The 25,836-nt window shown below is 43.6% G+C and overlaps 1 protein-coding gene across 1 annotated transcript in view; it reads right to left on the minus strand.

The window, feature by feature from the left end:
* Positions 1–25,836, minus strand: part of LOC140741506 (rho GTPase-activating protein 23-like) — a 252,070-nt gene that overhangs the window by 69,755 nt on the left and 156,479 nt on the right. Inside the window, 2 exon segments of the mRNA XM_073071782.1 lie at positions 1,290–1,589; positions 15,274–15,411. Coding sequence (XP_072927883.1) covers positions 1,290–1,589; positions 15,274–15,411 — 438 coding nt within the window.

Consider the following 25,836-nt stretch of genomic DNA (forward strand, 5'->3'; position numbering starts at 1 on the left):
AGCCACACTGCCTTGCGGCTATACCCACTTATGGGAAAGGTTTTGGGAATCGAGTCCGAGGGAAAATTCTGGAGCTGGAGTCCCTTGAGTTCAACGCTGACTGGCAATGTCTGCGATGCCACTGGTGGCAAACTCTTATCAGTCTCTGCCATTCCTTCTGGTTCATCAAATGCATGGAGAGGGGGAGCTTGCTACATGGACAACAGCTTGCTCTCCATATTGTAGCCCCCAGACTTGCATATCTAGACAGCTAGGACGTAACATCCATGGTCAGCTCTGACCAGTACTGCTCTTTGTTATCTTTATGCGATATCTTAAATAAAACTCAGAGCTTTTTACTTAGGAAAAGCAGCATGTCCTCTTTCCAACTTGTCAACAGGATTGGCTGTGGTGAAAGTAGTCCAAACACCTGTTTTGACCTGTGATGTTAATCATGTTTCTCTCTCCACAGATTCTGCCTGACATTATGAGCACTTTACAAAATTTTCAAACTCAGTCGAAATTAATGATGGCGTAGCTTGTCCCTCGGAAAGAACCCAGCTACAGGAGTCTGTAAGTCTGTAAAAATAGAGCCCGACTGCCACCTATGAACAACCTGTATGACTTTAATTTCAGCTGAATTCTAAATTAGGGTGATGAGGTAAAGATACATCTCTACCAAAGGGATGTAAGGAATTCTCTCCCTCTGCTAGCCTGCAGGTCACCCCTGGGCAAGGTGTAGCACCTGCTTAGCCACCCCCCCACCCCCCACCAATCAGGGTTACTTGAAGCCATGGGAGCAGGTGGTGAATGGTCGTACGAGCAGCCGGTGCAGATCACAAATCCTGGTTATGTGACCACTGACGCCAGGCAGACAATCTCTGAAGAGTATTGATAATGGCTGGGGTCACCCGTCTTGTAAAGACGCTGCCCCAGAAGATGGCAATGGCAAACCACTTCTGTAGAAAAATTTGCCAAGTGCAATTATGGTCATGGAAAGACCATGATCGCCTACATCATATGTCACAGCACATAACAAATGAATGAGTTTTAAATGAACCTAGTACAGATTTTGCCCACAAGTTAAAAAATACACACTCAATATGGTCACCATACCTCCACAATATTGTCATGAAAGGAATAGAATGCATACAAGACTGATAACACAAGAACAACTACTAAAAGTGGAGAGAAAAAGGAATAAACATACTGTTTGTACATACACAAGGCTTTTGAATTTTAATATTATGGCAGCTCCTTGTCTTTACTTAGGGGTGTCCATAAGTTAGGACAGCCTATATTGTGCTTACCTCTCCCTCTGTTTTACTGTTCTCTTGGATAATTTTAATCCAGTTCAACATATCATCTCTATCCTCAGCCTGAAACAGGTATTCACAGAAATCTGAAGTAGTCAGCCTGAACACATTCTTCCTTTTAGTGTCACTGTATGAAATATCAATCAAACAGGCTTTAACACAAATGGGCTGCTCATCCTCAGCTGGTGAAGAAACGTAAGTCACTGCGTCCCTTTTGTCCTTGTACAAATAGAGGGAATGCGATCGCAGGAGGGCATACACCCTTTTCCAAGACCGAATGCTGCTCACAACCTTCTGGAAAACAAAGACACAAAGCAATATCTTAAACCGGGTTTAAAGGTAAAATCAACTGAACATCTTTTGATATTAATATTTTAGAGATTAGCCCAGGTTCCATGTACAGACAAACAATAAACAGAGAGAAATACATTCACTAAAATTGTGGAAAGCTTTGACCTTGATGGCAGTACATGAATAATTAAATGAACCAATTAATCAATAAGGCATCAGCCAACTAGCAGAACGACAAGTAAGTAACAAAATAAATGAATAAATCATCACACACGGGCTTTTGCTATTGCTTGAATGGTGGGGGGTCGATGCTTCTGCTGGTGCAAGTGGGGTAGGGTCGATGCTTCTGCTGGTGCAAGTGGGGTAGGGTCGATGCTTCTGCTGGTGCAAGTGGGGGAGGGGGAGGGTCGATGCTTCTGCTGGTGCAAGTGGGGTAGGGTTGATGCTTCTGCTGGTGCAAGTGGGGTTGGGTCGATGCTTCTGCTGGTGCAAGTGGGGGAGGGGGAGGGTCGATGCTTCTGCTGGTGCGTGGGGTTGGGTCGATGCTTCTGCTGGTGCAAGTGGGGTAGGGTTGATGCTTCTGCTGGTGCAAGTGGGGTTGGGTCGATGCTTCTGCTGGTGCAAGTGGGGGTTGGGTCGATGCTTCCGCTGGTGCAAGTGGGGGTTTGGTCGATGCTTCTGCTGGTGCAAGTGGGGTAGGGTCGATGCTTCTGCTGGTGCAAGTGGGGTTGGGTCGATGCTTCCGCTGGTGCAAGTGGGGGTTGGGTCGATGCTTCTGCTGGTGCAAGTGGGGTAGGGTCGATGCTTCTGCTGGTGCAAGTGGGGTAGGGTCGATGCTTCTGCTGGTGCAAGTGGGGGAGGGGGAGGGTCGATGCTTCTGCTGGTGCAAGTGGGGTAGGGTTGATGCTTCTGCTGGTGCAAGTGGGGTTGGGTCGATGCTTCTGCTGGTGCAAGTGGGGGAGGGGGAGGGTCGATGCTTCTGCTGGTGCAAGTGAGGTTGGGTCGATGCTTCTGCTGGTGCAAGTGGGGGAGGGGGAGGGTCGATGCTTCTGCTGGTGCAAGTGGGGTAGGGTTGATGCTTCTGCTGGTGCAAGTGGGGTTGGGTTGATGCTTCTGCTGGTGCAAGTGGGGTTGGGTCGATGCTTCTGCTGGTGCAAGTGGGGGAGGGGGAGGGTCGATGCTTCTGCTGGTGCAAGTGGGGGAGGGGGAGGGTCGATGCTTCTGCTGGTGCAAGTGGGGGTTGGGTCGATGCTTCTGCTGGTGCAAGTGGGGTAGGGTCGATGCTTCCGCTGGTGCAAGTGGGGGAGGGTCGATGCTTCTGCTGGTGCAAGTGGGGTAGGGTCGATGCTTCTGCTGGTGCAAGTGGGGTAGGGTCGATGCTTCTGCTGGTGCAAGTGGGGTAGGGTCGATGCTTCCGCTGGTGCAAGTGGGGGAGGGTCGATGCTTCTGCTGGTGCAAGTGGGGTAGGGTCGATGCTTCTGCTGGTGCAAGTGGGGTAGGGTTGATGCTTCTGCTGGTGCAAGTGGGGTTGGGTCGATGCTTCTGCTGGTGCAAGTGGGGGAGGGGGAGGGTCGATGCTTCTGCTGGTGCAAGTGGGGTTGGGTCGATGCTTCTGCTGGTGCAAGTGGGGTTGGGTCGATGCTTCTGCTGGTGCAAGTGGGGGTTGGGTCGATGCTTCCGCTGGTGCAAGTGGGGTTGGGTCGATGCTTCTGCTGGTGCAAGTGGGGTAGGGGGAGGGTCGATGCTTCTGCTGGTGCAAGTGGGGTTGGGTCGATGCTTCTGCTGGTGCAAGTGGGGTAGGGTCGATGCTTCTGCTGGTGCAAGTGGGGTTGGGTCGATGCTTCCGCTGGTGCAAGTGGGGTAGGGGGAGGGTCGATGCTTCTGCTGGTGCAAGTGGGGTTGGGTCGATGCTTCCGCTGGTGCAAGTGGGGTAGGGTCGATGCTTCTGCTGGTGCAAGTGGGGTTGGGTCGATGCTTCTGCTGGTGCAAGTGGGGTTGGGTCGATGCTTCTGCTGGTGCAAATGGGGTTGGGTCGATGCTTCTGCTGGTGCAAGTGGGGTTGGGTCGATGCTTCTGCTGGTGCAAGTGGGGTTGGGTCGATGCTTCTGCTGGTGCAAGTGGGGTAGGGTCGATGCTTCTGCTGGTGCAAGTGGGGGTTGGGTCGATGCTTCTGCTGGTGCAAGTGGGGTAGGGTCGATGCTTCTGCTGGTGCAAGTGGGGGTTGGGTCGATGCTTCTGCTGGTGCAAGTGGGGTAGGGTTGATGCTTCTGCTGGTGCAAGTGGGGGAGGGTCGATGCTTCTGCTGGTGCAAGTGGGGTAGGGGGAGGGTTGATGCTTCTGCTGCTGCTTGTGCAAGGGGGGAGGGGGCTTTAGTGTTCTGATGTTTCTATCATTCATTCCATAGGGTTTCTTGTTTCATGGACGTCTGCGAAGAGTAAGAATTGCAGGTGGTATACGGTATACATTCTCTGATATTAAGTTCAACCATTTGAACCACACTTAATTACAAAATTAAGGTTTAATAATATCACTAAGACATTAGTGATCAGGTCATTTTTCTTATGTTGGATTTTTTTTGCATAGAAGATGTTTTGATCTTTTTCTACCACAGTGCATTTGGATCCTTTAATGCAAATATATTAATCTGGGACAAATGCTAACAGTAGCCAAAGCAACATGTAGAATTCAACAAAATGGAGTACCAGTACTTGTCATGCACAAACTATTTCATTGACTTTAGTCTTTTTCATCTGTGGAACTAAGTTTTACATTCAGTACTATTCTACCTTGGGTGGCTGGGTGCTCTCTACCAAAGGAGGCGTAGAGCCCTCCTTCACTCACATTCTGCCAGAAACTCTGAGCTGCTCGTTGCTATGGAAGTGTTTGGATGTAGCCACCGTAGTAAAGGGGAGGAAAGAAAAAAAAATTCTCATGCATACTGAGCATTAATCAAAACAGGAAATGCTGGATATAAACAGTAGGAACAAGGAATATTTTTGGTGGGGTGGGAGCAAAGGGCCTTTTCACCAGAGATTTGATGAGTGCTACCCTTCCAAAACATTACTTTGCCTTTTACTTTTAAAATACTGACTTACCGCATGTGTCAAGATTTTCTGGTTTATTGAATTATCTGCTTTTAAACAACAATAAAAAGACAAAAGGACATATAATTCTATTCTACCTATTCTCTCGAGCCGAAAAGCAAATATCAGTTATATTATTTACTGTTCAGAGAGATACTGCCCTTGTTTCAGCATAGTTTCCATTTGCTTTTCATTGACCCATTTCTAAAGAACATTTATAAAGGAAATGACTATGGACAAAAGTATTTAAATTAGAAGAGTTTTATATATCAAATGTAAATATATAAATTACAACTCTTTATAATAATAGAATGGCTGCAAATATTTAAATTGTAAGAGTTTCATACATCAAATGTAAATATACAAATATAACTCTATAGTAACAGAAAATCAGATTCTCTGACTGTTAATTTCAAAAGATCTGTTAGGTTATTGAGCTTTGGAGTCAATTTGCTTTTGCGCTCTTTATAAAATTGAATTATCTACTCTTGCATGTTCAGTTTGAGATATTTTTTTCTCCTGAGTTATGATCACCAGTTGTACTTGGTTAATGAAATGTGTGGAGTAGATAATCAATTAACAGTAAGCAAGATATCAATATAATATCAAGTAAACAAGATTTTAAATGGAAATGCGTGATTTCATTATGCTGCAGGATAGATTCACTCATAAAGGTAGTACTCTGTTAAAAGATTTTAAAACCAATAAATTTTATACAGCCTCACAAGTAGTTCTAAATTCTACTTCCTTCTAATATGATATTTTTAAAACGTTTAGATGCCATTTAATGCTGTACTTACATTTAAACTTCTGGGTCTTGACAAAGGAAGCCAAATCTGCTGCTTATAAGGCTTAAAACCAGGTATTTGCTCTAACACTAACTCATGGTTATATGGAATGGGCAGAGAATCAGATCAGACTGCAATACCTCAGTATTAAATTACCTCATATTAAATATCCCCAGAGCATATACCTAATTAGTTATTCAACATCCACCTCAAATTCTGGATCATGCTGTACCTCATACCAAATAAACCAATAGCCTCAGACCTAGCTCTTTTCAGTAACATTAAAAAACATACAATCAATTGTAAATCACAGGAGTTAATTGAATTAATTACTAATGTTTTGGAGAAAATATTATTAACTACAATCAAGGTAGTATTTAAAAACTAAGTCAAAACTGTGGAAATAGATAAAATAGCAATCGGTCAGTCAGAGTAAGAAACACAAAATACTGGAGGAAGTCAGCAGGTCAGCCAGTATCTCTGGAGAGGAATAAACATGTGAAGTTTTGGGCCCAGACCCTTCATCAGGACAAAACATTGCTAAAAACATTGACTCTTTATTCCTCTCCATAGATGCTGCCTGATCGCTTGAATTCTTTCAGTAGTGTTTGTTACTCTGGATTTTCAGCATCTGCAGAATCTCGAGTTTATAGTCATTCAGACAGTCATTCTCTTAAACAGTTCTAAGGACATGGCCAGCATGCTTCTCTCACAATGTGAAAAACAAATTTCTAACAACAGCTCTGCGTTTGCTATTTTTATGAAATGGGGTTAAATAAAGCTGATGAAAGCCTACTCCTGAATGAGGGGGATGTTTCCTAAGGGAAAGGAAAGTCTGATAAAGCTTTGTAAAATTTGCTTGAAATATATCATATACTCTCAGTGGCCATTTTACTAGGAACATCCTGCACCTAACAAACTGGCCACTGAGTGTATGTTGTGGTCTTCTGCTGCTGCAGCCTGTCTACCTCGAGCTTGAACATGTTGTGCATTCAGACATGCTCGTCTGCACACCACTGTTGGAATGTGTGGTTATTTGAGTTACTGTCGCCTTCCTGTCAGCTTGAACCAGTCTGGCCATTCAAATCTGACCACTCTCATAAACAAGGCATTTTTGCTCACAGAACTACCTCTCACATGATGTTTTTGTTTTTTGCACCATTCTCTGCAAACTCTAGAGACTGTTGTACATGAAAATCCCAGAAGATCAGCAGTTTCTGAGATACTCAAACCACCCCATCTGACACCAACAATCATTCCACAGTCAAAGTCACTTAGATCACATTTCTTCCCCCATTCTGATGTTTGGTCTGAACAACAAATGAACCTCTTGACTATGTCTGCATGCTTTTATACATTGAGTTGTGCCACATGATTGGCTGATAAGACATTTGCATAATGAGCAGGTCTACAGGTGTACCTAATAAAGTGGCCAATGAGTGTATTTTTGTGTTTTAAGCCACAACTCCTGAAACAGATCCTTTATTCCCTGTTGAAGGAAGGTCAGCGAGCCCCTGGTGGGCAAAGGAAATGTTAGAAAGGTAACATCAAAATCAGTCTGAAGAAATTCAACATTACACCTAAAAACTGGGAAGACATTTTACTCAATAGATACACCCAGAGGAGATCTGTTCAAAAGGGAACTGTACGACGTGAGAATGACCACCACTGTGCCTCAGAAAACAAGTGGCAGCTGTGAAAGGAGAGAATGAACAACTGAAAGACCCAACCACTAACCACAGTCACCACTTACTCTTGTCCACACTGCACCAGAATATGTGGATCCCAGATCGGCCTCTACAGCCACCTGAGGACCCACCAATAGACAACCCCTTAGGAGAACATCATACTCAACTCATGTGATCGCACTAGTACAAGATCACCCTTAAATGTAAAAGTTCATAAATAAAATGTGAATTATTTCTTTGACCTGCATGTACCTCTTGGTCATAATAAATACAGACTTCAGTCTTTACTGGTCATGAATATTTTTGATACTAGGTATGTCACATCCAGAATTATTTCCAGGTAGCGGACGATTTCCTTCCACGTCGCTCTGACGTATTGGGAAATCACGTACTAGGCAAGTTACAGTAGTGGCTGGGTGAGTGTTTTTTAAGAGATCACCAGCTCTTAACTGGAGCCAGCTGGATTCGAACTCGGGACCTCTCGCCCCAAAGTCCAGCGCTGATGCCACTACGCCACCAGCCGGCTGTTTGAACTATTTAAGACTAAAAAGCCCAAAGGTTGATGGGATGTCCAGAAGTTGTAGCCTGAAAGCCAAAGTCTGGAGGGAAGCCTGGCCTGGAGAGTTGGAGGACCATCCGTGTGTGTGGTTGGGAAGGAGGAAAGGGGCTTGTTTTGTTGTTGTGGTTCTTTTGATGCTTGTTGTGTTCTGTGTTGTTCTGCCAAACACATTGGTGCTGCAATGTGTGGTGCCACTTGTGGGCTGACTCCTTAGTTGTATTGCTTGTTAACGCGAACAACACATTTCATTGTATGTTTTAATGTACATATGATAGATCTAAATGTAGAAATTCAGCGATTTGGATAATTCATTATTCCTAGCAAAATGTAACAATGATTTTTTATTTGTAGCAAGTTAGTCCATCAATAAAAGCATTGTATGTGCAAGATAGGAAAGATGGAACATTGTAATAGGTATATTCTGAAATAAATTATTGCATTTTCACTTCACTGGTCAGTCCAGTTAACTACAATTTCAGTAAATAGTCTAAGCAAGGTCCCTTTAGCACAGGAGGATTTAAAGGAAAGCACTATTCTAAAAGGAGTTGTGATATGGTGGCTTAAACAATATAAAATTTTCAACTAACAAGGCTTATGGACAATGGGGCAAAGGTTTTAAGATGAAGCAGACTCAAAGGGGTTCTGAGGGCAACTGTTTTTGACATAGAGAGTAGCTGACATCTGGAACGCGCTACCAGAGGAGCTGATGGAATCTGATACAAACACTATGTTTATGAGCAATGTGCCCTCTAATTTGTAATGGCCACTGTGCGCAAAAGTCCTGTGCTGTGCAATTTTATGCCCAGTGATGACATGTGTGCACTGAATTTTACACGTGGAGGTATTCATTTTAACGGCTAGCAATGTACATAAATATTTTTTGTAGCTGCACGTTCCCGACCTCATGAGCTTTCAGTGCATCAGTTTCTGCAGTTTCATTAAGCCATTCTGCTTGAAATGAACTAGCAACTCTTTTGTGCTTCATGCCTTTTGCTTCTTTGGAACTCGACACAGTGAATCAATCATTTCTTCAACAAAAACAGTATAAAAAGCCAGTTCTAAAATCTGCATACAAATCATCGCAAACTCTGCATTGTCAACATGATCTGCATCAGAAAATGGAAAAGGAAATATGATTGTGTACAATTGTGAAATATACTTAACACGCCAACGAGGTAGAGAGTGACAACCTTTTATGTGTAGTTTAAATTCCTTTGTGTGCTAGTTGCAAAAGCTGTATGTGTGCGCACACCTTACAGGGAGGGGTAGCACCTCTGCCAGTTCTTTTGCGCTTCATGCCCTTTGCTTCTTTGAAGTTCAAAATCGTGTATCAATAATTTCTTCAATAAAAATAGTATAAATAAGCCAGTTCTAAAACTGGCAGATAAATCCTCACAAACCCCATGACGTCAACACCGCCTGCATCAGAAACCAGAAAAGGAAATGTGATTGTGTACAATTGTGAAATATACTTAATATGCCAATGAGTTGACAGTGACAATCTATTATGCGCAGTTTAAATTCCTTTTACCAAGTGTGCCGAATTCAAATGGTGTGTTGGACAGATATTATAAACAGGAGGGAAACTACTGACTCCAATGAAGGTTGCTGCTTGGGTATTTCATCGGTTCAGTTACCAGGGCCCCCATAAACACTTGGGGCTTCCCTTCTCACAGTTTTCAGTTGGTGGCTCCCTTCAAATGTGCCAGGGACCCAAGGGGGCCATATGGCCCCTGTTGAGAATGGCTGCTCTACCGGCCTGCTACATTTGTTTTGTGAGAGTGCAGATGAACGAGAGCAAAAACGATCAAACCCAGAGGAAATTGAAGTTCTTATTGACAATGTTTTGCTGTCTGTTAAAATGAACACCTCTACATATAAAATTCAGTGAGCACATATTGTTGTCACTGGGCAAAAAATTGCACAGCACAGGATTTTTGTGCACACTGGCCATTACAAATTAGAGGGGACATTGCTCTCCGGACATCCGATACACCCCAACTACCCATAATAAAATAATAAATGGGCAACACAAAATACAGTACAGATAGAAAATAGATTTACGGCCCCTACAGAGACAGTAGCACAATCACATACTGGGTGTGTGATCACTGGGTGGCACAGCTCATAGAGTTGCTGCCTCACAGTGACAGAAACTGATGTAAAGGGTGGCATGTTTGATTACAGCAGGTTCTATGAGATTAACCAAAGGTGTTGTTATCTTTTTTAAATGTATCTTTTGCTATTGCAAAAACACTGTAGGTCTACCCCTTGAGTGAGTTGCTTATTGGCTGAGAAACTGAAGGAGCTGAACTTGGTTGGTGCGTGTCATGCTGCTGCCTGCATTAGAGAGGCGTCGGATGAGTCGGTGCATGAAGGCGGTGTGCGATCTAACGGTGAGTGATTGTCTCAGTCTCTTCTCTTGCGATCTCAAGATCCTGTTGGACATTGTTAATGTGGAATGCAGATTTACAGTATCGGCAGATGGCAGGGGAGCTGCAAGGCCTCAAGTCGCAGTGTCACTTGTTTACAGCCACCCAGGAGCGAGGTGGAGTCGGTGCGCTCCACCAGAGGTGGTGTGTTGTGGGTCCAAGCTGGTGTCGGTACTGCCCGGGTGTTCACAAGGCAGAAGACAGATTGTATTGTGTTCAGCTGCAGACTGCTCCAACATTCATGGACTTAGGCACTTGGATTGTACTTTTGTGTGTGTGTGACTGGATATTATTGATATCTTATATGTGCTGTGTGTGACTGATGGTACTGTGTTTGGCACCTTGGCCCTAAGACCAGAGGACACAGCCTCAGAATGGGGGGGGGGGGGGGGGTCCATTAAAATGGAGATGAGGAGGAATTTCTTTAGCCAGAGAGTGGTGGATCTGTGGAATTCATTGCCAGAGGCAGCTATGGAGGCCAAGTCATTGGGTATATTTTAGGCAGAGGTTGATAGAACCATAGAACATTACAGCACTGAAACAGGCCTTTTGGCCCTTCTTGGCTGTGCTGAACCATTTCAGCATAGTCCCACTGACCTGCATCTGGACCATATCCCTCCATACACCTCTCATCCATGTACCTGTCCAAGGTTTTCTTAAATGTTAGAAGTGAGCCCGCATTCACCACTTCATCTGGCAGTTCATTTCACACTCCTACCACACTCTGTGTGAAGAAGCCCCCCCCCCCAATGTTCTCTTTAAACTTTTCCCCCTTCACCCTTAACCTATGTCCTCTGGTTTTTTTCTCCCCTGACCTCAGTTACTTTGATAATGAATTTACTTTCAACTTCTTTTGAACTTTCAGAAATAAGGAAATACAGAATCAAATTGGTCACATTCTTCACTGTTTATTTCTCAGTCCTTAGAGCTCATTCAGACAAACAATCAGCCGTGTGCTTCACCGGCGTCTCAGGTTCTTCACTATCTTCACTATGCTCGCAATCCATCCTTTCTTCAGAGGCTTTCAGAGTAATATACTTCTGTGCGTACCAGAGTACAGCAAAAAGAGTCAGTAAAACCAAGGTCCAGATCATGGCGTCAGCTGGCTGAGAAGATGAAGAGTTGGTCTCAGATCTCCTGGGTTCAATGGGGCAAAACGAACAGCTGGTAGCAATACACAGACCCGGGTTGCAAGTGCATATGTTGACATTATGAGGGTAGTGCCCTTATATCTTACATATCTACAATGGATTGTTGTGTCATCGCTGAGTCAGAGAGTTGCTGGTATAAAACTGAGTCCAGAGGTGTGGGTACTTTATCTACCATTTGAATGAGATGTTTAACAGAGTATGTTAGTGGCAGGTGGAGATACGTCTCCACCAAAGGAGGTGTAAGGATCTCCTTTCCGCCTTGGGTCACCCTTGGGCAAGGTGTAGCACCAATCAGAGTCACATAAAGCCATGGGAGCAGGTGATGGATGGTTGTATGAGCAGCCGGTGCAGATCACAAGTCCTGGTCATGCGAACACTGATGCCAGGCAGACTAGAAGGGATGAAGGGACTTCTTCTATGCTGTAATGCTCTATGATTCCATGATTAAATGTGGACCAAATGGGATGTATAGATGGACAAATGGGTTGGCATGCATATGATGTTTCCATCCATCAGTGACTCCCTCCACCCAGGACATGCTCTCTTCTCACCGCTGCCATCAGGAAGGAGGTACAGGAGCCTCAGGTCCCACACCACCAGGTTCAGGAACAGTCATTGCCCCTGAACCATTAGTCACTTGAACTAAAGGGGCTCATCTAACTTCACTTGCCCCATCATTGAAATATTCCCACAACCTATGGGTTCACTTTCAAGGACTTTTCATCCTATGTTCTTTGCGTTTATGGCTTATTTATTTATTATTATTATTTCTTCTTTATATATTTGCAGTTTGTTGTCTTCTGCACTCTGGTTGAACGCCCAAGTTGGGTGGTCTTTCATCAATTCCGTAATGGTTATTATATTTAAATTTATTGGATATGCTCACAAGAAGATGAATCTCAGGGTTGTATATGGTGACATATATGTACTTTGATAATAAATTTACTTTGAACTTTTCGTACGACTCTATGACTCTCAATGACATTATCTGACTGTATATTCCACATGTTTGGAGGACTTTTTTATCTTGTCCGTAACAACAGCTTATGCAATATTCCAAAAACACTTAAAGACTGTTTGGTGCATTTAGGCATCCAAAGTCATGAATGGTGTTTCATAAATGCTAGTTCTCTCCTAGTCCCTCAGCATACACTGTTTTGTAATTATTTAAGCCCACCTAATTATATCACCCTTCTCTCTAACTTGTTTAATTTTAATGATATCTAATGATATTATAAAATATATCTTTGGGCAGATGGGGCTCATCAGCCATAGTTGGCAGCTCATCTTGGAAAAGGAAAACTCTGATCTCAAACCTCTGCTGCCTTGTGGTTATACGCACTCACGGGGCAGGCATTTGAAGTAACACCTGAGGGAAAAATCCAGAGCTGGAGTCCCTAAGGCAATCCTACGCTGAGTTTGACATTGACTGGCAACTCCTGCAATGATGCTGGTGCCAAGCCAAACTGTCTCAGTCATTTAGAAACATAGAAAACCTACTGTACATGCCCTTCAGCCCACAATGCTGTGCCAAACATGTACTTACTTTAGAAATTTCCTAGGGTTACCCATAGCCCTCTATTTTTCTAAGCTCCATGTACCTATCCAGGAGTCTTTTAAAAGACCTTATCGTATCCGCCTCCACCACCGTTGCCAGCAGCCCATTCCATGCACTCACCACTCTGCGTAAAAAAACTTACTCCTGACATCTCCTCTGTATCTACGTCCAAGTACCTTAAAACTATGCCCTCTTGTGTTAGCCATTTCAGCCTTGGGAAAAAGACTTTGACTATCCACACAATCAATGCCTCTCATCAGCTTATACACCTCTATCAGGTCACCTCTCATCCTCCACCGCTCCAAGGAGAAAAGGCCGAGTTCACTCAACCTATTCTCATAAGGTAAGCTCCTCAATCCAGGCAACATCCTTGTAAATCTCCTCTGCACCCTTTCTATAGTTTCGAGATCCTTCCTGTAGTGAGGCGACCAGAACTGAGCACAGTACTCCAAGTGGGGTCTGACCAGGGTCCTATATAGTTGCAACATTACCTCTCGGCTCTTAAACTCAATCCCACGATTGATGAAGGCCAATGCACTGTACGTCTTCATAGCTACAGAGTCAACCTGCATAGCAGCTTTGAGTGTCCTATGGACTCGGACCCCAAGATCCCTCTGATCCCCCACACTACCAAGAGTCTTACCATTAATACTATTTTCTGCCATCATACTTGACCTACCAAAATGAACCACCTCACACTTATCTGGGTTGAACTCCATCTGCCACTTCTCAGCCCAGTTCTGCATCCTATCGATGTCCTGCAGTAATCTCTGACAGCCCTCCACACTATCCACAGCACACCCAACCTTTTTGTCATCAGCAAACTTATTAACCCATCCTTCCACTTCCTCATCCAGGTCATTTATAAAAAATCACCAAGAGATTTGGGCAGAATCCCAGAACAGATCCCTGATGCCCACCACTGGTCATCGACTTCCATGCAGAATATGACCCGTCTACAACCACTCTTTGTCTTCTGTGAGCAAGCCAGTTCTAGATCCACAGAGCAAGGTCCCCTTGGATCCCATGCCTTACTTTCTCATGTTACGAATGTGCCACAGCTCTGAGGGGCCGAAGGGTGTGGGGTAGCCCCCCTCCTTTGTGAGAATCGCAAGATCACTATTAAGTCAGTTCAGGAGACCCAGGAAATGAGAGAAAGACATGCAGAATCCACAAAGAGTTTGGAATGTGCCCTGGCCTCCGAAAGGCGGACCCATTGATACCGGCTATTGTCTCTTGGAGATGGACTTGTGTATTGCATCCTGTACTATGCATCGAAGCTCCAGGCAATGAACCGAGGGGGAGGTTGGTGGAGGGATTGCATCATCCCAACCTGGTTGACACCTGAGACCCTGTGAGTCAGGATAAAAAGAGGGTCTGTGGGAACAGCCCCTCAGACGCACCAGAAGAAACACTAACGATCCCGTAATAGCAAAAACCAGTGGAAGGCCACGTGCGTCCTTTTCCGTTTGCCCCGGAATCGGTGGGCCCTGTACCATGGCAGAACGGTTTTTAGCTAACAACGGGGAAATCAACTCCCAACGACTCTCGAAGGATTGACATCATAAAAGGAATGGGCAAGTTTTAACCCATCTTTCTCTCCAACCAAAAGCTGCAGCTTGAATGAACTGAGTGACTTTTATATTTCCATCGGACAATACATTATCCCCTAGACAACGATAGAGCTATTTCTTATTGATTACTATTAGACCCACGCTTTTAGATTTAGTATTGACGACTTATATTATCTGTAAGTTTGCCTTGATATTATTTTGTGTATTTTTATCAATAAATACTGTTAAAAATAGTACCATCAGACTTCAACGGACCTCCCTATCTTTGCTGGTAAGTGACCCAGTTACGGGATACGTAACACTCAATAAGCCTTTCTTTGGGTTCATCAGATGCAAGGAGAGGGGTTGCTTGCTACATTGGAAACAGATTGTTCTCCATCTTGTACTGTCCAGGCCTATGTATCTAGGATGCAACATCCATCGTTGATCCTGACCAATGGAGGCCCAGGAGTGATAACTAAAACTTAAAACAATTCTTTTAAACAGAGGCCAAATTGTATGTGACAGCTCTGATTCCTACATCCTTTGCACTACTTCTCTTGAACACTTTGTGTTCTCACTTCACATGGAGAATACAATGAAGGTGAAGAATATATAATAATAAATTTAAAAGTTTCCTGAGGTTATAACAGTTTTATAACAGTAAATCCATATCAAAGCTAAAATACTTTGTGATATTATAAAATATTATACAAATATATGTTCTCTTTTTCTAAATTATTAAGTGATCTGCCTAACAAAAGCTAAAATACTTTGTGATGTTATAACATATTATACAAATACACATTCTCTCTTTCTAAATTATTATGTGATCTATCTAACAAATGCTTTGATGCAGACTAAAACTTACGTACCTTTCCCTTCTCGGTGACAAGCTGCCGAAAGTATAACCAACCCTCTTTCCTGACGTCACTGAAGGTCACATCACAAAGATCAGATGTAGAATGACGCTTAGATCTGTTGCTTTCAGAGGTGTCCAAGTTTTCTAAGGACTGAATGATAAATAATAAAAATATGAATAACCATGCTTTAAAGAGTGTGAAACCAAACATTTTAAATTTCCATTCTGCCAAAACCGTATTATTTATGTTTGTTTGTTATGTGCCATGTCGTATGATGTGGACGATCATGACTGTTGCTGGTAGATATTTCTACAGAAGTGGTTTGCCATTACCTTCTTATGGGCAGTGTCTTTACAAGGTGGGTGATACCAGCCATTATCAATACTCGTCTGCCTGGCGTCAGTGGTCGCAGAACCAGGACTTGTGATATACACTGGCTGCTCATACAACCATCCACCACCTGCTCCCATGGCTTCTTGTGACCCTGATCGAGGGGCTAAGTGGGCAACCTGCAAGTAGCAGAGGGAAGGAGTGCCTTATACCTCCTTAGGTAGAGATGTATCTCTACCCTGACACCCAAGTATAATTTTAAAATGTCTTTTTTGTTAAAACAAATGGACATCTCATTCATTTAGACCATAAGACATAGGAGCAGAATTAGGCTACTTGGCCCATCAAGTCTGCTCTTGTCATCCCATCATAGCTGATTGATTATCTCTCTCAACCCCATTCTCCTGCCTTCTCCTCATAACCTTTGATGCTCTGACTAATCAAGAACCTATCAACCTCTGCTTTAAATACACCCAATGACTTGGCCTTGACAGCCATCTGTGGCAATAAATTCCACAGGTTCACCAAATTCTAGCTCAAGGAATTACTCCTCATCTCTGTTCTACAGGGCTGTTTCTGCATTCCAGGACTATGCCCTTTGGTCCTAGACTCCCCAACTATAGGAAACACCTTTTCCACGTATACTCTATCTAGGCCTTTCAATATTCGATCACTTTCAATGAGATGCCCCCCCCCATTCTTTTAAATTCCAGTGACCACGGTCCCAAAGCTAACAAACATTCCTCATATGTCAACCTTTTGATTCCCAGAATTATTCTCGTGAGTATCCTCTACACCCTCTCCAATGCCAGCATTCTGATTTAGATAAGGGGCCCGAAACAAATCCTTGTTTTTATTTTCTCATCCTCTCAAAACGAATGCATTTATAGTAAAACTCCAATAATCTGGCATCCAGTTGTTGGGAAGTCCAGTTCTGGATCTGCTTTAGTCATTAGTCTTGTGTGAGGTAGAGTACAATAGGCTGTGCGATCAGAGACAGGGATGTGGCTAGATCCAAGATTAATTAGAATCAAGCTTAATATCCTTGGTGTATGTTGTGAAATTTGTTGTTTTGAGGCAGTGGTACATTGCAATACATAACAATAAGAACTACCAATTACACAGTTTATGTAAAAAATAAATAAATTAGAGCAAATAGAGCAAACAAAAATAGTGAGGTTGTGTTCAAAGGTTCATTGTCAATTTAAAAATCTGATGATGGTGGGGAAAAAGTTGTTCCTGAAATGTTGAGTGAGTGTCTTCAGGCTCCTGTACCACAATCTGGAGTCAGGAATGCAGTCAGAGATGGCTTCCAGAATGCTTATTTCCCAGTCCCTTCAAATTCACTGAGTTCACCAGAGATGAATTATCCTACTCAAGAAAGAGAAAGTGACGTCCAGAGTGCAGAAAATCAGCCAATCCAACACCGCCAATGTCCCAGGGATGATTGTGAACTTCACTGAAGGCAGTACTGTGGTCCCAACACCTCTCACAGAAAACCAGTGGAGACAGTTCAACAGCAGGAAACCAAGGGAATCATCAAAGAGCTCGACGGATTAGAAGGCCACAAGGAACGGAGTGTAATCCTGGGCTGCAGAATAGAAGAATAGATTTCCCCTAGCCATGCAGGAGCCCACTTTGCCAAATCTATTCTCTGCTCTTGCACTCAAGACCATAAGACACAGGAGCAGAATTAGGCCATTCAGCCCATCGAGTCTGCTCCACCATTCCATCATGGCTGATTTTATTTTCCCTCTAAACCCCATTCTCTTGCCTTCTCCCCATAAACTTTGATGCCCTTACTAATCAAGAACCTATTATCCTCTGCTTTAAATATAATGAATGACTTGCCCTCTACAGCTGTCTGTGGCAATGGAGTTACACAGGTTCACCACCCTCTGGTTAAAGAAATCCCTCCTTAGCTCTGTTCTAAAGGGATGTCCTTGTATTGATTAAATACAATTGAGTCCTTGATTCAACTGTTACGAATGTGCTGCAACTCTGAGGGGCCGAAGGGTACAAAGTCGCCCCCTCCTTTTTGAGAATCGCAAGATCGCTATTAATTCGGGTCTGGGACCCAGGAAATGAGAGAGAGACACGCAGAATCCACAAGGTTTGGAATGTGTCCTGGCCTCAGCGAAAACGGAACCATTGATAACGGCCATTGTCTCTTGGAGACGGAATTGTGTATTGAGTACTGTACTATTCATTGAAGCCCTCAGGGAATGACCAGAGTGGGCTGGTTGAGGGATTGCATCATCCCAACCTGATTGACATCTGAGACCCCGTGAGTAAGGATAAAAGAGGGTCTGGGGAACAACCCCTTTAGACGCACCAGGAGAAACGCTAGAAATCCCGTGACAGCGTTTAATAGCGACAGCCGATGGGGGCTCGTGTGCATCCCTCCCTTGCCTGGGATTGGCGGGCTCACCACGGAAGAACGGCTTAGCTAAAGAAGAGGCCACAAGTGAACGGCCACACCAACGAGACTCCGACAGATCGAAATCATAAAAGGAAAGCCGGCAAGTTTTTCTCCCAAAACTCGCTCTCTCTCTCCAACCATTGCAACCCAGCAGTCCCCAAAGGCTGCAGCCTGCATGAACTGAGTGAACTTTATATTTCCATTGGACAATACATTATCCCCTAGACAACGACAGAGCTTATTTCTTATTGATTATTATTATACCCGCACTTTTAGATTTAGTATTGACGACGTATATTATCTGTATATTTGCATTGATATTATTTTTGTGTATTTTTACTAATAAATACTGTTAAAAATAGTATCATCAGACTTCAACGGACCTCTCCATCTTTGCTGGTAAGTGACCCAGTTACGGTGTTCGTAACACAACTGGGTTTCATTGACAGAGTTTCAGACTTCCTGACCGGTTTGGTTAATTACTAACATGTCCATGAGGCCTGACAATTTAAGTTACTTGAGCTGCCAACAGTGGTCCCAGAGAAACCAGTCACCTAGTAAGACTATTCCATTATCCAGAAATCTGAACCTCTTACTTAAGGTCAAGTTCATGTTTATTGTCATTCAAGCACATATATGTATACAGTCAAATTGTCATTCCTCCAGGACAAGGTGCACAACGCAGTACATATAACTCACTCAACACATTACCAAATATTACCAAAAATAAGACTAACAAATAATAAAATATATTCCAGTAGATTAACCTTTAGCATAAGGTGCATTTACGACACGAATTACAGGAATTACAGGAAGGATATTAATAAGGTTGAAAGAGTGCAGAGAAGGTTTACAAGGATGTTGCCGGGACCGAGTTACAGAGAAAGGTTGAATAGGTTAGGACTTTATTCCCTGGAGCGTAGAAGAATGAGAGGAGACTTGACAGAGGTATATAAAATTATGATGGGTATAGATAGAGTGAATGCAAGCAGGCTTTTTCCACTGAGGTTAGGGGAGAAAAAAACCAGAGGACATGGGTTAAGGGTCAAGGGGGAAAAGTTTAAAGGGAACATTGGGGGGGGGGCTTCTTCACACAGAGAGTGGTGGGAGTGTGGAATGAGCTGCCAGATGAAGTGGTAAATGTAGGCTCACTTTTAACATTTATGGTGTTGACCATGACCATGATTGTTCTTGACAAATTTCTCTACAAATTTCTTTCCATTGCCTTCTCCTGGGCAGTGTCTTTACAAGATGGGTGACAACCCCAGCCATTATCAATACTCTTCAGAAACTGTCTGCCTGGCATCAGTGGTCGCATGACCAGGACTTGTGATCTGCACTGGCTGCTCATACAACCACCCACCCCCTGCTCCCATGGCTTTATGTGACTCTGATTGATGCTACACCTTGCCCAAGGGTGACCCAAGGCGGAAAGGAGATCCTTACACCTCCTTTGGTGGAGACGTATCTCTACCTGCCACCAACATACTCTGTTAAAGCATCTCAATCAAATAGTAGATAAAGTACCCACACCTCTGGACTCAGTTTTAGACCAGCAACTCTCTGACTCAGCGATGACTCAACAATCCAGCCAGCTGACGCCATGATCTGGACCTTGGTTTTACTGACTCTTTTTGCTGTATTCTGGTACGCACAGATGTATATTACTCCGAAAGCTTCTGAAGAAAGGACGGATTGCGAGCATAGTGAAGATAGTGAAGAACCTGAGATGCCGGTGAAGCACACGGCTGATTGTTTGTCTGAATGAGCTCTAAGGACTGAGAAATAAACAGTGAAGAATGTGACCAATTTGATTCTGTATTTCCTTATTTCTGAAAGTTCAAAAGAAGTTGAAAGTAAATTCATTATCAAAGTACGTAGATCTCCATAAGACCATAAGATTTCAGAACACAATAGGCTATTTGGTCCTTCAGGTCTTCTCTGCCTTTTCATCATTGCTGATCCGTTGCCCTCTCAGTCCCAATTTCCTGCCGCCTCCCCGTATCCCTTCATGTCCTGACTAATCAAGAACCTATATAAAATTATGATGGGTATAGATACAGTGAATGCAAGCAGGCTTTTTCCACTGAGGCTAGGGGAGAAAAAAACCAGAGGACATAGGTTAAGGGTGAAGGGGGAAAAGTTTAAAGAGAACATTGGGAGGGGCTTCTTCACACAGAGTGTGGTAGGAGTGTGAAATGAACTGCCAGATGAAGTGGTAAATGCGGGCTCACTTCTAACATTTAAGAAAAACTTGGACAGGTACATGGATGAGAGGTGTATGGAGGGATATGGTCCAGGTGCAGGTCAGTGGGACTAGGCTGGAATGGTTCAGCACAGCCAAGAAGGGCCAAAAGGCCTGTTTCAGTGCTGTAATGTTCTATGGTTCTATGGTTCTATCAACCTCTGCCTAAAATATACCCAATGACTTGGCCTCCATAGCTGCCTCTGGCAATGAATTCCACAGATCCACCACTCTCTGGCTAAAGAAATTCCTCCTCATCTCCATTATAATGGACCCCCCCCCCCCATTCTGAGGCTGTGTCCTCTGGTCTTAGACTCCTCTATCATAGGAAACATCCTCCCTACGTTCACTGTATCGAGGCCTTTCAATATTCTGTATTCTTCTTCCCCTCATTCTTCTGAATTACAGTGAATCAGGCCCAGAGCCATCAAATGCTCCTCATATGATAAGCCATTCAATCCCAGAATCATTTTCATGAACCTCCTTTGACCCCTCTCCAACATCAGCACATCCTTTCTTACAGTACCATATTCTACCCTGAGATTTATTTTATTGTGGGCATTCACAGTAAATACAAAGAAACATAATAGAATCATTGAAAAACCACACACAACACAAGAAACAACCAGTTTGCAAAAGGCAACAAAATGCAATTACAAAATGAAAAACAAACAAAATAACAATACAGTAAATTAATAAGTAATAAATATTGAGAACATGAGATGAAGACTCCTTGAAAGTGAGAAGTAGAGAAATAAGAGGGAAAAGTTGGTGAAAAAGAGAAAAATGTAACTGAAAGTAATAAAAAAAAGTCTTAGAATGTCAAAGACAACTTTACAATCTTGTGAAATGAAATTTTTACAATTTAAAGTCTGGGTCAGAGGGGCTGATCGTCACTGCTTTAACAATGACTATATTTTCAAACATTAAAGCGAAGTTTATGTAAGTACATGGAAGGAAGGGGTATAGAGAATCTGATTGAAACATATAAGATCAAGGGATTAGACATGCTAGAGGCAGAAAACATGTTCCCGATGTTGGGGGAATGCAGAACCAGAGGCCACAGTTTAAGAATAAGGGGTAGGCCATTTAGAACGGAGTTCAGGAAAAACTTTTTCACCCAGAGAGTTGTGGATCTGTGGAATGCTCTGCCTCAGAAGGCAGTGGAGGCCAATTCTCTGGATGCTTTCAAGAAAGAGTTAGATAGAGCTCTTAAAGATAGCGGAGTCAAGGGATATGGGGAGAGGGCAGGAACGGGGTACTGATTGTGGATGATCAGCCATGATCACATTGAATGGAGGTGCTGGCTCGAAGGGCCGAATGGCCTACTCCTGCACCTATTGTCTAAATCAGTCTGCAAAGAGCGGCACCTCATTTACATTACACCCACCGGACTCTGGAATGCTGCAGAGTGTCTAATTCAGCAGTTTCAGATACAGTGGACTCCAATTGATTGGAACACATTGGGGCCAGTTAAGTTTGGCCCAATTAAGCAGGTGTCCCAATTAGCCAAAGTTTCATGGAAATAGTTAAAAAAGACAAACTGAGGAACAAATTCTGTATTTAAATGAAATACAGAACAAATCAGAACACTAGCAATAGTACTACAGTACTATAAAAACTGTGATTTAGTTCCTAACAGTATTCAACAGAGGAATTCATCCAGTGTACGCAATGAACAAAATCAGTGGAGAACACCTAGAGCGGATAAGACTGCCTTCATACAAACTTTTGACGATTGCATCCTACAAATTTTCAGTTGCATTGTAATATTCAAGATGATTATCGATAACTTCAAATTCTTCATAGTTTCTAAGTTGTTGAAGGAGTGAAGTCATTTCATTTTCACTCCCAGCCATTTCAAGCATCGCCAAGCCTGAATGCTGAGCCAGACAGTTCTGAATTGTCTTATTGCTTATTTCTCACCAACTATCAGTAACAAAATTACTGCTTTTTGAACACAAGTGATTATATTTAAAAACTGGTTGCTTTAAGTACAGTGGAGCGTCCAATGGCCACATAAGTGCACGCAATTGACGCTAGTTATAACCTGTTCAGCAACAGTCCCCTGTCCCAGTTAAGTGGCACAGTGTACCAAATGAATGAAAAGAATCCCGGCAATTTTCTCGATTAGGTTTTGTTCTTTAAAAGTTGTACCAAATAAGAAGCTACCCTGATTAACCGATGGCCTAATTAACTGGGATCCATTGTGTTTCCATTTATACCTCCGCTAAACTCAGCTTGGATTCTTCAATTAATAAATGGCTATAACTTTTTAGTGTTTGCCATCACAAATGTTAAACTCAGCTGCAATCTATCTTGCTACTGACCTTAACCTCTGTCCTTTTCTTCTTCATGCTTTCTAATAAAGTGGCCGGCACAGCAGCACAACGGTTAGCCTAATACTTTACAACGCCAGCAACTCAGGTTCAATTCCCGCCGCTGTTCGTAAAGAATATATACATTCTGCCTGTGACCGCGGGGGATTCCTCAAGGTGCTCCAGTTTCCTCCCATGTTCTAAGGACATATGGACTAGTAGGTTAATTGGTCACATAGGTGTCTTTGTGTGGTGCAGGCTTGTTGGGCTGGAAGGACTGTTACTGTGTGGTATCTTTAAATAAAAATAAATAAGTACATCATGAAAGTTTGTGGTTTGAAATTCGGTAATGTAGTGATTTTGTTTTAAATAAATATTAGACATCTGAAAATTAGGTGGGTGATAGTTGAAACCTGATGGGTAAGGGATGATGAGCAAATGGAAACAGGTGAGAGAAGGGGATGTTCGTTTGTTATGCTCCATGTTGTATGATGTGGGCGATCATAGTGTTGACCATGACCTTTATTATTCTTGACAAATTTTTCTACAAATTTCTTTCCATTGCCTTCTCCTGGGCAGTGTCTTTACAAGATGGGTGACCCCAGCCATTGTCAATACTCTTCAGAGATTGTCTCCCTGGCATCAGTGTTCTCATGACCAGAACTTGTGATCTGCACTGGCTGCTCATACAACCACCCACCCCCTGCTCCCATGGCTTTATGTGACTCTGAATGGTGCTACACCTTGCCCAAGGGTGACCTAGTGGTGGAAAGGAGATCCTTACACCACCTTTGGTGGAGACGTATCTCCACCTGCCACCAACATACTCTGTTAAAGCATCTCATTCAAATGGTAGCAACTTGTCGGCCCAGATAAAGTACCCACACCTCTGGACTCAGTTTTATACCAGCAACTCTCTGACTCAGCGATGACACAACAATCCATTGTAGATATGTAAGATATAAGGGCACTACCCTCATAATGTCAACATATGCACTTGCAACCCGGGTCTGTGTATCGCTACCAGCTGTTCGTTTTGCCCCATTGAACCCAGGAGATCTGAGACCAACTCTTCATCTTCTCAGCCAGCTGACGCCATGTTCTGGACCTTGGTTTTACTGATTCTTTTTGCTCTACACTTGTACGCACAGATGTATATTACTCCGAGAGCTTCTGAAGAAAGGACGGATTGCGAGCATAGTGAAGATAGTGAAGAACCTGAGACGTCGGTGAAGCACACGGCCGATTGTTTGTCTGAATGAGCTCTAAGGACTGAGAAATAAACAGTGAAGAATGTGACCAATTTGATTCTGTATTTCCTTATTTCTGAAAGTTCAAAAGAAGTTGAAAGTAAATTCATTATCAAAGTACGTAGATCTCCATAAGACCATAAGATTTCAGAACACAATAGGCTATTTGGTCCTTCAGGTCTTCTCTGCCTTTTCATCATGGCTGATCCGTTGCCCTCTCAGTCCCTATTTCCTGCTGCCTCCCCGTATCCCTTCATGTCCTGACTAATCAAGAACCTATATAAAATTATGATGGGTATAGATACAGTGAATGCAAGCAGGCTTTTTCCACTGAGGCTCGGGGAGAAAAAAACCAGAGGACATAGGTTAAGGGTGAAGGGGGGAAAGTTTAAAGAGAACATTAGGGGGGGCTTCTTCACACAGAGTGGTGGGAGTGTGGAATGAGCTGCCAGATAAAGTGGTAAATGCAGGCTCACTTTTAACATTTAAGAACAAATTGGACAGGTACATGGATGAGAGGTGTATGAGGGATATGGTCCAGGTGCAGGTCAGTGAGACTAGCCAGAATAATGGTTTGGCATAGCCAAGAAGGGCCAAAAGGCCTGTTTCTGTGCTGTTATGTTCTATGGTTCTATGGTAAATTAAAAAGTAAACAGTGTAAAGCTACTGGTGCTTCTTAAGTGATAAGACCTGGGTGGTAGCAGGCAGTTCAGTTGTCTAACAGCACAAATAGTTTAACCACGAATAGCTGAACAAGTTATTCAGACACTACAGATTATTCCCTTAGTGACGGAACTTCTGTTCCTTACTAACCAGGGAAAGCATTGCAGTTTAAGAACAAATTCATAACAGATCTGAATATAGCATCTTAAATGAGGTACTCTGAATTTGCAGCATCTGCAGAAAGTCTACAAAAGTTTTAACATTCTTTTACAGTTAACTCCTTTACTGAGCATTACTTTATTCAAACCAGTTTAATTTTTTTTAAATAAAAACACAAAATGCTGGCAGAACTCAGCAGGCCAGACAGCATCTATAGGAGGAGGTAGTGACAACGTTTTGGGCCGAAACCCTTCATCAGGAGTGAGGTAACATGGGATGGTCGAGGGGGGGATAAGAAGTGGGGGGGAGGGATGGAGTAGAGAGCTGGGAATTGATAGGCTGGAGGGAAATGGGCTGGGGGAAGGTGGAGAATTATGGGAAATAAAAGAGAAAGAAAGGTAGGGCTGGGGGGAGATTATAGTGAGGGGGTAAAAAAGAGAGCAAGAGAACCAGACTAAAATAATAGATAGGGATGGGGTATCAACGGAGGTCTGTGAGTTGAATGTTCATGCCGGCAGGTAGGAGGTTACCTAGGTGGGAGATAAGTTATTGCTCCATCGACCTGCGTGTGGCCTCATCTTGACGGTAGAGGAGGCTATGGACAGACATGTCGGAGTGGGAGTGGTCTGTGGAATTGAAGTGTGTGGCCACAGGGAGATCCCGCCACTGCTGGAGGACTGAGCGCCACCGTCTCCCAGTCTGCAGCGGGTCTTCCCAATGTATAAATGGCCACACCGGGAGCACCACACCAGCTGACTCACAGTACACCACACCAGCCGACTCACAGGTGAAGTGGTGCCTCACCTGAAAGGACTGTCTGGGGCCTGGGATGGTGGTGAGGGAAGAAATGTGGGGGCAGGTGTAGCACTTCTTCCGTTTGCAGGGATAAGTGCTTGGAGGGAGGTAGGTGGGGAGGGATGGGGAGGGGGATGAATGGATAAGGGAGTCACGTAGGGAGCGATCCCTGCGGAAAGGGCAGAGTGGGGGGGGGAGGGGAAGATGTGTCTGGTGGTGGGATCTCGTAGGAGGTGGCGGAAGTTACGGAGGATTATACGTTGGATCTGTAGGTTGGTAGGGTGATAGGTGAGGACCAGGGGGAATCTATCCCTGGTGGGCTGGCGGGGGGATGGGGTGTGGGCAGAGGTGCGTGAAATACGGGAGATGAGATGGAGGGCAGAGTTGATAGTG

The sequence above is a fragment of the Hemitrygon akajei genome, chromosome 18, assembly GCF_048418815.1.
Source record: "Hemitrygon akajei chromosome 18, sHemAka1.3, whole genome shotgun sequence".
NCBI classification, from domain to species: domain Eukaryota; kingdom Metazoa; phylum Chordata; class Chondrichthyes; order Myliobatiformes; family Dasyatidae; genus Hemitrygon; species Hemitrygon akajei.